Here is a 14,815-nt window from a genome sequence, read left to right on the forward strand (position 1 = left end):
GGGAATTATTATTTGGTCCACCTTAACTAACAGAAGGACTTTGGGTTTATATTGATTCATTACTCAAGGGTTTAAAAGGCGTTGGGGAACAATATGGGCTCTGACCCATGACATTATAGTTAAGGTATATCATTTAGCGGCAAAATTACTCAGTCAGCAGGGTCCAGTAATAATTTTTTACCTGTGGTATCATTTGGAGGCAAACCACCAGTTAGAGGACAACATGCCTCTTTGCCATACTAAGCAAGAGATCTTTTTTTAGAATGAATCATAGTGATTATTCTCGACTAGGACACGTTATCTTTGAGGCTGAAGTGAATTTTTCAAATTTAAATTCCACCTCGACAAATTAATTATGGAGGGATGATAATTTTTGCTTTAGAGAGTTTTAGGTAATTTATTTCAAATTGAATATTTTGAAATTTTGGAATTCGTTATTTAAACTTGAGCCACTAACTAATAAATTTGAAAGATTTGGGGACATTTCCCCTTCGATAAATCTTGTCAATTTCTGTTTGCTTGCAAAACAGAGGATCGGTGTTCAAACTCCTTAATTTTTTGGAGTTGTCCGTATACGTATTGTATTTTGATGAATGAATTCCTCTTTAATAAAAAGGAAAAAAAAACCTTAAAGGCCTATATAAACATATAAAATTCATGATACTTCTAATTGATTTAACGAGCGATGAAATCCTTGAGAGTTTATATTTACCTAGTAGTAATATTTCCTTGAATAAGGACACTTGAAGTGCTTAATAATGAACGTATAAAATAAAATAACTCTGGTCAGCACTACACCACATAATGTTGTTCGGTAGTTCAAAGTTGTGTTCAACTCTGGTCCATGAAAAAGGAGGATCGGACTTGAACATAAAGTTTCACTTTTGGACCCCACACAATATTAATCAGCAAGGGTTTAGGAGCATAGTACTTTGAAGGTCATGCGGGTTATTTAAAAATTAAATTTTGAGAATGTAGTGTGATTTATATATGTATTATGTACGCTTGAAAAACCATTGATTTATTTCTTTAGTCGTGCAATCATCCTCAGATTTCATGGATTGTAAGTCACACCTCGTCGGGGTATTGAGGGCAACGTATTTTTGAGGATATTTTGCATTTGCAATCAACAATTTAATAACAATGTGCGTGATGCATTTGATGATGTATGTTTGCACATCGCTTTATGATGCACGTATAGCCTCATTTGTATATTGTCCTAGTGTGTATGTTTGCTACATCTTTATTTTGTAATGTACATGCACATAATATATTTCCATAACGATATAGACCATGCATATGGTGTCTTTGAAGTGTGGATACTAACAGGTCTATGTATTTGCAATGCTTATATGCATATTTTGTGTATTTGCGTATACATTTGCATGATTCAACAAATGCTCTGAGATTATATGATGTACATATAAAGTGACACATAAATGTATTTGCTTGATCAAATTCATAAGTGTGTCTACATGATGATTTGGTATGGTTTTTGTATGAATAATGCATAATAACATTTGTAAAGGTACATGCAAATAATGCATATACATAGACGTGTTTTTGCATTGACTCGGCCCTTGAATCGATTCTAATTCGATCCTGACTAGTCTTGATCGCACTCGAGTCAACTCAATGAGCACCGTAAATAAAATGGAACCAAATCGAGCCTTAATTTAATCAAGACTAAGTCAATTTGATCAAACGCCTACAAATCGTCCTTGTTGAATGTTGATCTCTTATTCAGATAGCAAAAAAAAGAAATAATAAATGCATACCTGTCTGCGCGCAAAATCCCCGAAATCTCCGCTCCCTACCTCGTAATTCTGTCAAAAGACGTCCCGAAACCGCTGATTCGGCACCGTTCGCTTCTCCGCGGAATGCCTGCAGGAATCTCCGTCGAAAAGCATCCCTTTTTTTGCGTCGTAAATTAGGAACTGAGGCCTCTCTTCTCGGCGCTCGACACACGCTCGCTCTCCACATTCCTCTCCCCGATACCTCTTCCACAAAATCGAAGCTTCGTTCCACTTCCTTCCACGTTCCATACCCGACGCCTCCTCGTGTCTCCCACTTTCGAACCCCAACCGTCGTCTCTCTCCAATCCCCGAGAGAGAGAGAGAGAGAGAGAGAGAGAGAGGAGAGAGAGAGAGAAGAGAGAGAAGATCCTTACTACTTTAGCCGAGCTCCCATCTCCTCGTCCAGCCGTCCGGCCTCTTCTCCTCACCCGACCCCCTTGCTGCTTTCGATCTAAGCTAGAGAGAGAGAAGAGAGGAGAGAGAGGAGAGCACCCCCTTACCTACCGATTCCCTCTTGCCCGACGCCTCCCTGAGCCGACCTCCCTCTGTAAGCCGTCGCCCCTTTGCTCTCCTTCGATCCCCTACCCGATCCAACCTCTCAGCCGATCCATATATATGTTATATATTAATATATTTAATAATATATACTAATATAATAAGTTATATATATAATTAATATATCTGTTATAATATTAATGTATATAATATAATAATATATTTGTTATATATATAAATATATAATATAAAAAAATGATAAAATAAATAAGATATTTCAAAAAATAAAATAACGATTCTTCTTCTCGATGCTTGCGACGGGCGCAAAACCCCAAGGGCGCTCAACGTGCGTTAAAGGGCGGGAAACTGTGCGATGCTCGCTGACGATTTTAAGAATCCCCCTCTTCAAAAGCTTAACGCAGCCGGCAAATCCCCCGGGCGCTCCAATCGTAGCGTTTAGGGTGGGAAACCGGTGCGACGCTGCGGCGAGGGATAAAAAATGTGTTTTTTATTTCATATAAGTACCACCAACGCCACTGTGGCCAGAGGGAGGGAAATCTGTGTCTTTTTATAACGCCTGTTTTCTCTTAATAATAAACAAACATAAAAACCCTTTAAATGCTTCACGTAAGCAGGCAGGGATAAAAATTCATTCGGCGACGGCGGTGTCATTTTTGACACCACTTGAAGCGCTCATGTAGCGTCGAGGGGAAGGTTGCCTCATTGGTTTTCCCCTAAACGGGGGGAGCGCCGGGAGGTTGCTGGAATTTGGATTGAAAATTCAAGGAACTTTGAAAAAATGTTTGAATCTTAATTTGAACACTCAATCTTGGTACATTCAAGTCAAACTTGAATAACTAAGTAAATGGCTAAGCAAGACTCAACTTGTTAAGATTTGAGTTGGACTCAAGGTTGACTAAAAGTTGGATTCAATTGAACTCAAAATTTTGAAAATCAAATGAACAAACTTGACTTGATTTGAATCAAGCACGAGTGAACAATGAGTTTGGAACTTGAATTTCCAAAAACAACATGGAACTCGAGGAAAGAAGGCTTCATATTGAGCCTGGACTTTATTTGAACATGTTTTGGACTTAAACTTGTGGTTTCAAAAACTCAAAGGATGATGAAACCTAAATAAAAAACTTGAACCTAAAATGCAGCTTGGTAAACAAGGAGTCTTAACTTAGACTTGAGCTTGAACTTTGAACTCAATCAGGGACTTGAATGAACTACATTGAGCTCGAACTCAAAACATAGAAGATTTGATGAAATAAATAAAACAAGCTCAAGGATCATGTGATGCATATTGCATGTATGTCATAAATCCAAGGCAATAAACATAATGGATATGGATCTTTTCATACTATATATCAAAAATCATCCAGCTTGCAAGTTAACAATGAAAGTATAAATCATTCATAAGTGGTAATTGGATCTCATGCAATACGCTGATGGGAAGTAATAGCAATGACAATCAAAGTAACAGGATGAATAAATCAATGGCAAATGTTTACAACATCCCTACAAGTGGATTCATCAATTTCATGAAAGCATCAAAACCTTGATTGTAAGCGACGATAAATAACATGCAAAAGATGACAACATACAAGTTATGAATATTTGTCGCTACAATCAATGTAATCTATAATGCAAGCAATGCTAACAAGAATCTTCCACTTACACATAAGCATATGAACTTGTAGTTGCCAAGCATGAATTCTACTTGCAAAGTGACAGAACAGTAAAGAGAACGATAATCTGGTGACACGAATACACACATCAACATCATTGGCTCATAAATAAAATTAATCTACTCAGGAGATTAAGTTAGTGCACTACAATCTACCCTACATAAATATAGTAGTGCACGACAGTATACCTGTCGAAGCAGCGGAAAACGACTCTATTCAGAAGTTAGATACGCCTACCCACCGGGATCGCAACATTCATGCGAGCGGACAGAAAGGCGTTCAAAAATATTTCAAATACCCCCCACGTCATGTATATTTGTATACACATAGGTACACTAAAAAGGGGTAAATACAATCCACAAACCCGCAAGGGCCCCCGGCGGCGTGTTATTGGTACACACGTGAGTCTAGGGATGCTGCGCGGGCTGACAAGTGAAATTTTGTTCGATACCCAATCACTCCTATAACCGGATCAATAGGAGTCGACAAGGTTCGAACTTCTCAAACAAATACACGGTTGAGAGGAATCAGTATATGTTTGTTTTTAATAACATTCATTATCAAAGGCTCCAAAGGCCTTTAAATCAAGAGAATTCACTTACAAGGGAAAAAAGCATACGAAATCTGACCCCAAACAACCCCGAATGAGCGTGTGTTAATCAATCCTCAACCGAGAGGGCTTTTTTCAAATATTTTCAAATGTCCCCCCAAATATCCAAAATGCCTTCCAATTCCACCCACAGTATGCCAAATCCAAACCTTAAATTTCAAATTCCAGATTATTTAAAATTTTGAAATCAAACCATCCCATACGCTTAAAGCAAAATCCTCAACCCTCCGCAATAGTTGCCGAGTGGACAATTAAAATTTACTTCAGCTCACAAAGAGCAAATGCCTATGTCGAAATAAATATCTCTAGATCCATTCTTAAACAATCTCTTGGCCAAGTAAGGACGTGGTACGTGTCCTCTAGCCCGGCAGTTTCGACGCAATGGCACTGGAGGTAAACGGATATGAACCGGGGCCTCTGAACCGAGTGGTTTTGCTGACAAAATGGCACCAGATAGTCGGTTATGCCAAAACCAATTATGCTCCTTAATGCGTTAAATCCTTGAGATATGAATCAATAGGATAATGACCGATAGGTGCACAAAGCCCTCTGTTAGCTAAGGTTGGATCAAATTTATTCCCCTTAGGCAAACCGAGTTCACTCCCAGGTTACAAAGGTCCCCTTGGACGAAGGCAAACCCAATGGCTGCCTACAAGGATCCTTCTGTCAGGTTGGGTCGATCTACCTCCTCTGACTAAGTAGACCAGCGGCCACGTGGCCCGGGATTACGGAAACCATTGGATCTTGAATCGGGTCATTCATCCATTCCCCCCCAATTCGCTTAAAATTCCAGATGGTGAAGAATTCCAGTTTTAAAAATATTCAAATTTTTTTTACTCCCTCCCAAATTCCAAAAATAATGAACCTTCAAATCTTAAAACATCCAAATATTTTTTTCCCAATTTCCTAAATCCCAAACCCATGCTCTACTATATGCCGAAACACGTATACTCTACGATCTGATTTGACGACTAGCTTAATCGAAAGTTTCCTCTCGTGATCGGAGGGGTATTAACTATAGGGGCTTGCGCCTATAGAAACCGAACTCAGATCAATAAGTCCTCAGCAAATGAGGGCGAAATCTCTGGGTAGTGTCTTATCTACAAACCCATCTGCCCTTCCAAAAATTTAACCGTCGAACTTAGTTTCGTTACTCCCTCACCGAATAATAAGAAATACGAGCAGGTGATGCCGTTGGCCCAAATTTTCGGAGCCCACAGTCGAACCCAAATCAAGGAGTTGTGATTTGGCAATTGGATCTTCGTCTGCTTCTGGCGAGTTCGTTTGAGCCAAGGCCCGAAGAAAAGAAGCGGGAGAGTTGAGCGAGACAGAGGCCTCGTGGACACTCCACCTCATGTATGTTCCGAAGCCATACCCAATTTGTAGCGACTTCCAGCAACCCCGTACATCCCTGTTTGGCACCGCCCGGCCGAAATCGAGGGACAGAAGGTTCCCTGCGTGCTAACAGAGCCCAACCGACGACTACGCCACCCATTCTGCATGTGTCCTTCCAAACCTGAGTGAGGAAGAAAGAAGCCATTTAGCTCATTCGTCTATCCTAACAGAAACTGAGGTGAGGGAACCACGTGGAGAATGGCATTAGGCCGCTGACCCTACTTGTCGCCGGACATCATCCACCTCGCCGAACATTTCAAAGGCCACACGTCCAATACGCCGAAATTTTGCAGACTACAAGACCTCCAGGCTGCCGATCTCAATTCGACTGAAACCGAACCTGGGGAGTCCGAGCAGCTAGGGAGCATCCTCCGACTGGATTTTGCTTCTTTCCTTCAAGAGCCCTCTTTAGAAGAACTAACAATCTTAATACTTATGGTTTGGAATGGTCAAGTAGAATTTTGCTCGCTGAGTACAAGAGAAGAAATTCAATGCATATTTGAGAAATAATTTATGAGATAGGCTTCACTAAAAAAAAGTTAAATTCCAATCAATGAAACTAATCCCATAGATAATGAGTTTGGGCTAACACATAACAAAGGTATTAGTATGAAGTTATAGCAAAAGTGGAAAAGCCTCGCATGCAAGCTGGCACATATTACAATCAGCAAAAAAAAGTAGAGAGCGGTAGTGTGTATACTTAGTAAAGTGTGTGATGAGCAAGTAGCTGGTGAACATTGCGAGTTGCACTAATGAAGTGGGGCTCAAGTGAGCACAGCGGCTTTGCATCAAGTGAGTGAGCTACAAGTAGTGGTTGGCAGAAGCATATCGAGTGTGAGCTATATGGGCAGCAGAGTGACTTGTAGGTGTCTCATGTAATGGGGCGTTTCTACGAGCAAATGGTAGTGCCCATCAAGTAAACATTGATAGGGCTGGGTAAACAAAGTGTTCTGAGTGACTGAGTTGTGGGTGAAGAGATCAGGCGTTGGGTATATTGTTTTGGAGGCAGTTTGGATGCATTTAAATGATCATGTTTTTTTTAAATTGCTATTGTAATTTTAAAGTTTATTTTTTGCAGTTGATGTAGCCGACCCCGACGACAGTGGGAAAATGCTTGATGTTGTTGTTGTTGTTGTTGTTGTTGCTTGTTTTCTTGACCTGATGATGGTAGGCAATCGATGATTATGTGTGGTTTTAGGTGCTCTTTGACATGTTTTCCTTTGGTGTGTTATGCTTCTTGTTGTGCTTGTGTTTGAGTTGACTGGGGAATGTGGTGGGCGGCTGAAATTGCTTCTTAGTCCACATTTGGTTGTACGAGTTCCCTGCTTCCTTGCTTTCCCGATTTCCCTGCTTGGTTTTCGGTTCTTCTCCCTGCTTTTCTCGGTTTTCTAATTGCTTTGGCTGTTCAGTTCCTGCTCCCCTATCTTTCTCGTTCCCTTACCTTTATGTGGTTGGTTCGGTTCCTGCTACCCATGGTTTCCGGTTCCTTTGTTGTGGCTGTTCAGGGTGGGGGTCAATCGGCCATTGTGCTGCTTTTTCTCCCATTTTTGAATTGGCTGAGGGTGGCAGCTTTGAATGGTGTTAGCCCCTTTTCTTTCCTATTTATAGGGGAGTTTTGGCATTTTTTGAGGAAGTTTTTGAAGTGAAAAACAAAATTAAAAACCGAGGCTTTTCTTCTCTAGCTTGAGAGCCTAACTTCTTCACTTCTTGTCTCTTCTTGCAAGTCTCTAAAACCCTTTCTTCTCTCCACAAAGTTTCCACCCCATTGGTATCCCTTCTCAAAGTAAACTTGATTTATGGAGGTCAACATTAGAAACTAAAGGTTTTCGCTTGAGTAGATCTAAAATGGAATATATGGAGTGTAATTTTAGTAGTAATAGACCTAGTGAGTGGATTGTGACTTTGGGCGATCAAGTCATTAATAAGAGTACACATTTTAGATATCTTGGATCTATTGTTCAGAATGATGGTGAAATAGATAGGGATATTATCAACAAAATTCAAGTTGGATGGTTGAAGTGGAGAAATGCATCGGGCTTATTGTGTGATAGAAAAGTACCCCTCAAACTTAAGGGAAAATTCTATAAGATGGTAGTGAGGCCTGCAATGCTTTATGGTGCTGAATGTTGGCCATTAAAAGAGAAGCATAATACTAAGTTAAGTGTGGCAGAGATGAGGATGCTCAGGTGAATGAGTCGCTGTACCCTTATAGATAGGATACGAAATGAGCATATACGTGAAAATGTTGGAGTAGCTCCAATAGAAGATAAGATTAGAGAGAGTCGCCTTTGATGGTTTGGTCACATGCATAAAACGGCGGCCTTCCAATGACCCGGTTAGGAGAGTAGAGGTATTAGATTTGACTTATGTTAAGAAAGGTAGAGGGAGACCTAGAAAGACTTGGTTAGAAAATATTAGGAATGACCTTTCTTTATTAGATTTAAACGAGAATTTGACCTTTAATAGGACACAATGGAGAAAAAGGATTCATGTAGCCGACCCCACGTAGTGGGATAAAGGCTTGATGTTGTTGTTGTTGTATCTTTGCATTGTCATAATTTCATTCGTGTTTCTTTTCTTTTCTATTTTCTCTGTGAACAAAATCATAATTCCTAGAATTGTGTTTCGTTCTTGGCTTAGTCCTTAGGATTCCCGCCTCACCTGGATCTGTTCTCGTGAACTCTGGAGCTATTCTCTGGGATTAATTTCTTTTTGCTTCTTTGCTATATGTACATGTAGACCCTAATGCTTTCAATAAAAATTTTACTCGAAAAAAAAAACAAACAAACTTATTGTTAATCCGCTTATCCTTTTGACTATATGGAGGAGCTAAGATTGCAAACTGAAAAATATGCCATGCTCGTAGGTGTAGAAAGATAGATTACTCTCTTCATACCAACATGGTTTCATATATGTAGATGGATTAGGAAGATAGATGACTCTTTATTTATGCCAACATGTTATTTTTTAAAATGGTAAATCATACGTAGTTTAATTCTCAAAATACCAGAGAATGTTAAATGCATATTTCCTTATTTATAGAAAATTTGAAATTTTTTTTCTTTATATCTGTCTCGCTTGATAACAATCATTAATCTGCTAGTTGGTCTTCCTTCATTTGGGTTTGTTTACTTTATTGGTGTGTACATGAATATGACAAAGAATTTAAAATTTAGAACTTCTACTTGTTTAATACTCGTTTACCGCTTCTCAACTACCATGCCTCGTATATTTGATGATGATGATGATGATGATGATGAGTTGCTAATAATGATTTGTTAAGATTAAGGTAATTACTAATATTTTTGTCTCCTAGGTTTATGCAGTGGGGTCTTCTTCTGTTAATGGAGTTTATTTGCTAGATTTCTTTCCAGGTAGAAGCTCGGCTTGCCATGTGGATCACAGGTGACTTTAACCAAACTCCATTTTTGTGCAGATTATTACTGTAGGAATGCACATAGACTTTGCGGCTGTGTATATTTTGCTTTGTATTGTTGTGTTCGGGATACTTGTAGATATTCTGTACATGGTAATGGATATTTGTTGTGTGCAAAATATTTGTGATATTCCGTACACAATAATATAAGGTAAAATGCATCCCATACACTTCTCAACGTACTTTAATCTACGTGCATTTCGATCATCTAATAAATTTTCCTCTCGCCCACTCCTCAACCTCTCCTATCCCAAAATACTTCCCTACTTAGGAATATAATTTTGTTGATGTCTTCAAACTCCATATGATTTGGCAGTGATGGAGCAAATAATGTTTCGGTTGAAAGTAAAGGAGTTGGCAAAAACAGATTTATTCCTGTCTCAGAGATTGTTTTAGCTTGTGCTGTTCATCCCCAAAATGGCGCCATCATAGCTGGATCTAAGGTTTGATTAGTTTCCATTATGATTTTTTCAAGTGTTATTTTATATCTCAAAAACTGCTGCTAACTCTATGAAGCTTTACTGAACATCCACATTGGCTTTGCTTTATGTTATGTGCTTTACTTTTTCTGGTTGGCTCCGTTTACTTCTTTTTTGAATGTCTTTCAAGGTCCAATTTTAGTGACTATACTTGCTCAATGTTCACTCTGGGACCCGTCTTCTTTTGTTGAAATTCACCCCTGAAATTTAATATTTCTAGTTTCCTTTGGCTTCCATAGCTTGTCCTCATGGTTATATTTGCCAGGATATTTTCCTATCTTTATTACCTTAAAGGTAAGTAGGCATTATTAATTGCTATACGAGATGCGCCTTCTTTGATGATGCCGTAATTCATACTAGAAATATATTGTTCAAATTTTCTCTTAAGTAAGATGTATAGTTTGGAATAGAGCTTTGGTCTAGAGGTGACTATGAAGAATGAGATATTTAAGATGCTACTGTCACATCTTGGATCCAGAAGGCGGTACACCCCAGGCCCCCAGCAACACGGGATGCGATGAAGGGATAGAAAGAATTTTGTTTTACTGATAAGAAGAAAAGTTCATAAACAAGTAATACAACATAATATAATATAGTAATAATAGAAAAACAATTGAATTTTTTACTTTATTAATTTGAATTCAAATAATAGTACACCAATTAAGAGCACTACTATAAGCAAAATAAGGCTGAAAGGAATAACAACAAGAAAAAAATTATTCAACCCTCAAAGCAAATTCATAATAATCTACTAAAAATATAAAATTACTCAATATAAATTCTACTGTTGATAGATTGGCTCATGAAGTGGTAGTCCACCCAGAGCTCTTGTAGGACCACACAACGATCTTGTAGAACCTGCTATGAGCAAAAGTAACCACATGTGAGTTTAATAAATTAAACTCATAAAGTAATTGCTATCTATTAAAGCATAAACGACAAAGGAATGAGACATGCGGTATGACAAAATTAATAGATATGAGTAGAAATTAATAGTCAATGTATTAATATAATAATGTCATGAGATATGGTGATGGGGACATCAGCAGCGATTTCGACACATATACCTTCAGGAGATGCCGGAGATCGACGACCACGATCATGATCTGTATTTTCATCATTTTATGTAGTAGTTTATTTTTATTTTATGTTTTTCCGTTTTTGCCCTCATGGGTATTTGGTATCTATTGTAGCCCAAGGGGCATTTTAGTCTTTTGTTTCTTTGTCATTTTGAGGCCTATTTATAAGGCTCTTTTCTCATGTAATAGTTAGTTTTTTATGAATGAAAATTTTAGAGTTCATGTTCTCTTTGTGAGTGCAAACCTCCACGATCTCTTAGTGAGTTCGTAGGAGAAGCTAGATCTCTTTGTGAGTTCTAGGTTTTCTTGTCCTTCTCTTTTCTTTTGTTTATCGTGATCAAGTCATCGTTGCGTGGATTTGGATTGAAGCCACTAGTGGAAGATTGGATTTTCAGGTTTTGGATCCCAAGAATTTCCCCCACACTCTCCCCTCCCTTGCTCTTGCCGCCGCCCCCCTCCCTGGATTGCCCAGGCCGCCGGCCTGCATCCCCAACCGCCGGCCAGCAGCCACCGGCCAGCCCTTCCCAGCCCACCGGCTTCCTCCCCCTTGCAGCCGCCTCCTTCCCCCCCTCACCTCTCTACCCGCCGACCCCTCTTGGGTTTTGAATTTGAAATTCAAATTCACCAAGAGTTGTTACCCTCTTGCCAAAATTAATTCTTGAATTTATGTCATCATCTTAATTGGATTTCAATTCCAATTTGAAATTCAAATCGCTGCATAATTGCTTAATCATAAATGTGGAAATTTTTCCTTTTGGTTAAAATCTGAATTTACTTCAGCTTTTACTCAAATCCATTAATTAATCAAGTGGGCCCCACCTCATCAAAACCGAAACCCCCTTCTCTCCTTGCTCTATGACCGGCCACCATACCCTTAATTAGGAGCTTAATTCATGGCTTCAAATAAGGCCTCATTAATTCCTAATTTCCCTCCTAAGCCTAAATTTCGAATTTCAAAAATTTGAAATTTCAAAGTCCAAATTAAAATTAGGAAATCTGAAATTAATTTCAGATTTCCCAACCTAGTTCTTGCTTAGCCCCACCCGTTCCCTTCCCTATTGTTCACAGTTAATTCCCATCAAAAGTGCCAATGAAAAATTCCCAAACGCCTCATGCAGCCACCAAATTCCTGCACAAGAGTTCCACGTTCCAGCTGTCCTAGATATCCAATTTGCTGGTCTTTCCCTTCTCAGCTTGCTGCCAAGAAGAACCAACCCAGTTTCCTCACCGTTCTGTGGCCGGAAGCCACGCCGGTTGCTGTCCCGAAACTCTCCAAGGGCTGTTTCAGGTTTTCTGCCATTACCAATGCTGTACAGTGAATTGGAGAGATCACCATTGCAGCCCACTGTCCACTAGCATCAAATTCAGCAAGTCTAATTGTCCGGGATGACGTCGTAGCTGCTGTCCAACAATTCTGCAGGTTTCCTTGCACCACACCCTCACCCGGGAGGCCCCAACCGCTGTCCAGAATTCCCTACTCCGGCCACCTATCCAAGAACGACGATCCAAGGTTCCTTCTTCCTCGGAGCGACCTCGATTCTAATGTGGAGACTCTTCTTCCGCTAAAGCCTAGATTATTTGAGCGTATGGGCTCCAAAGGTGAAAGTTCTCAATATTAAATCGTGGATTCTTGTTTATTGTCGTAGCGTACAATTATTCTTTGCGTTTTCTTGAATTGTTTGGTTAATCGATCTCGCTCTTCTTTGCCTAAGCAAGTTAAAAACTACGAATTTCAAGGATCAAACTTTTGCCATAAGTGACAATTTTATTTTGGATTATTTTTTTTAAATTGCTCTCTTTAATTTCTTAAAGTAACTCCATCGCATGTTTGTTTCATATCATATGGTTCCTACAAAGTATCTAAAATTTTGCTAGTGTAAATGTGCATGTTAAACTGTAACTAATGCAATGAAAATTAAATTTATTCAAATATAATTACACTAGGTATCATCATTCTCTAAATGATCAATCAGTCATTCATTGAGTTCAATTCATGTATAATTATATATGTCTACAACTTCATGTGTATAATTATAGTCGGTTTTATCAAATACTTTGCACCGGAAAGGTAAACACCAACCTAAAAAAATCATTATCTAATATGATTCTACTGATTTGCATACAAGCATACAATGACTAGTCTGTCACAAGTAATTTTCAACAGGTATTATATAATCAATATGAAAAATTTTAATCTCGTAACCATGATGATTTACAATAATTGTATCATTTATTCCACTTAATAGAAATGAGAAGCATAAACAAATTATTTACAACAGGACACACCTTAAACTGGTAAGAGATCATGCATAAATAACTCAAGGTGAGATGGCATGTACTATATGATACCTTCATTATGAGCAATAATGAAATCTATAGCATATGCAAACTAATATATAAAATTGAAAGTAAGACTAGCAGCCTAAGATATTAATGAACTTAGTACGAGTATCAAGGATAATGCCTCTAACAAAGAATGTTATATTTATTCATTAATAAATAACACTCACAACAATTGACACGATTTCCCAAAACAATTTCTGTTCGCTCGACTCTGCCAAGTGTGGATCATATGAGGAAAAAAACATTTGTAAGCATGTAAATTGTGACATCAAAGTTGCTATTCAATTGATCTAAGCCTTAGTCAAAATTAAGGAAGAAAATAGATGAGATGATCAAAAGGCTTATGAAGGATGAAGTTCTCACTGTCCTCTTTCAATTGAAGGAGGAAGGAGGTCGAGTGCCTTCACTGACAACTACGAGATGAAGAGATGAAGAGGGAGAAGAGGTTCAACGGCTAGGGCTTTGGAAGAAGAAATAGTGCTCGGTGATTGCAAGGAGGAAAAGTTGGGAGAAAAGAGATGGGAAGGTGTTGCAGCTGTTATAAGAGGGTGGAGTGGATGTTGTGAAACCCCTTAAGTCAAAACAAATAATACCCCAACAGTTAATAGTTTAGGTTGTTACAAAATGGTATCAAAGTGATACACTAGTCGGAAGATGGTACTAAGTGGCATATATGACAAAGTGCTACGCTATGGGAGCCACCCTATATGGGATAAAATACTATATATGGAGGGAGCCATCATTTGAACTTGTAAGAGTCACCTCTAGAATCCTATATATATATATATATATATATATATATATATATATAAAAGGTGTAGACATATAATTAGATATGAGTTAAACTCAATGAATGATTGATTCATCATTTGGAGGATGATAAGTGTGATTATATGTGCATAAATTTTATTACCATTGCATTAATTAGAGGTTGACATGCATATTTGTAATTGTGGCATATTAAAACCTTTGTAGGAACCATGACTCATGGTATTATTATTGCATTGATACCTTGATTTTTGGTTTCTAGTCCTATCTATTGATTTGGTTATACTGCATGACTTATTTTTTGTCGTTTATTTTTTTATAGATAGAAGTTATTTGCTGAGTTTAATTTGTAGAACTCATCCGTGGTTATTTTTGCTCAAGCCTTGGGTGGGCTGCTGCTTTAGGAGCACATCTATCAATAGTAGAATTCGTATTGGTATTTTTATAATTGTAGTAGATTTATATGCATTCGCTTTAAGGGTTGAGTAGTTTTGTTGTTGTTGTTTCTTTTGCACTTATTTTTCTTGTGGTAATGCTATTGATTGATATACTGTTATTTGAAGTCATATTAATAAAGTAAAATTTTAGTTGCTCTTCTGTTATTTATTCTGATATATTATGTTATATTACTTGTTCATGCAATTTTCTTCTTGTGATTACAAAACAAATCTTTCTATTCCTTCATCACGTCCTGTGTGCCGAGGTGTACTACTTTCGGAT

At 38.3% G+C, this 14,815-nt stretch overlaps 1 protein-coding gene across 3 annotated transcripts in view; it reads left to right on the forward strand.

Moving 5' to 3' along the window:
- LOC110106282 overlaps positions 1 to 14,815 on the forward strand; it is a 70,774-nt gene that overhangs the window by 54,842 nt on the left and 1,117 nt on the right. For all 3 annotated transcript variants that reach the window (XM_020836126.2, XM_020836152.2, XM_020836159.2), the window contains 2 exons: positions 9,307 to 9,395; positions 9,743 to 9,869. In XM_020836126.2, coding sequence (XP_020691785.1) covers positions 9,307 to 9,395; positions 9,743 to 9,869 — 216 coding nt within the window. The remainder of the gene's footprint in view (positions 1 to 9,306; positions 9,396 to 9,742; positions 9,870 to 14,815) is intronic.

The sequence above is a fragment of the Dendrobium catenatum genome, unplaced genomic scaffold (assembly GCF_001605985.2).
Source record: "Dendrobium catenatum unplaced genomic scaffold, ASM160598v2 fragScaff_scaffold_1263, whole genome shotgun sequence".
Classification (NCBI taxonomy): domain Eukaryota; kingdom Viridiplantae; phylum Streptophyta; class Magnoliopsida; order Asparagales; family Orchidaceae; genus Dendrobium; species Dendrobium catenatum.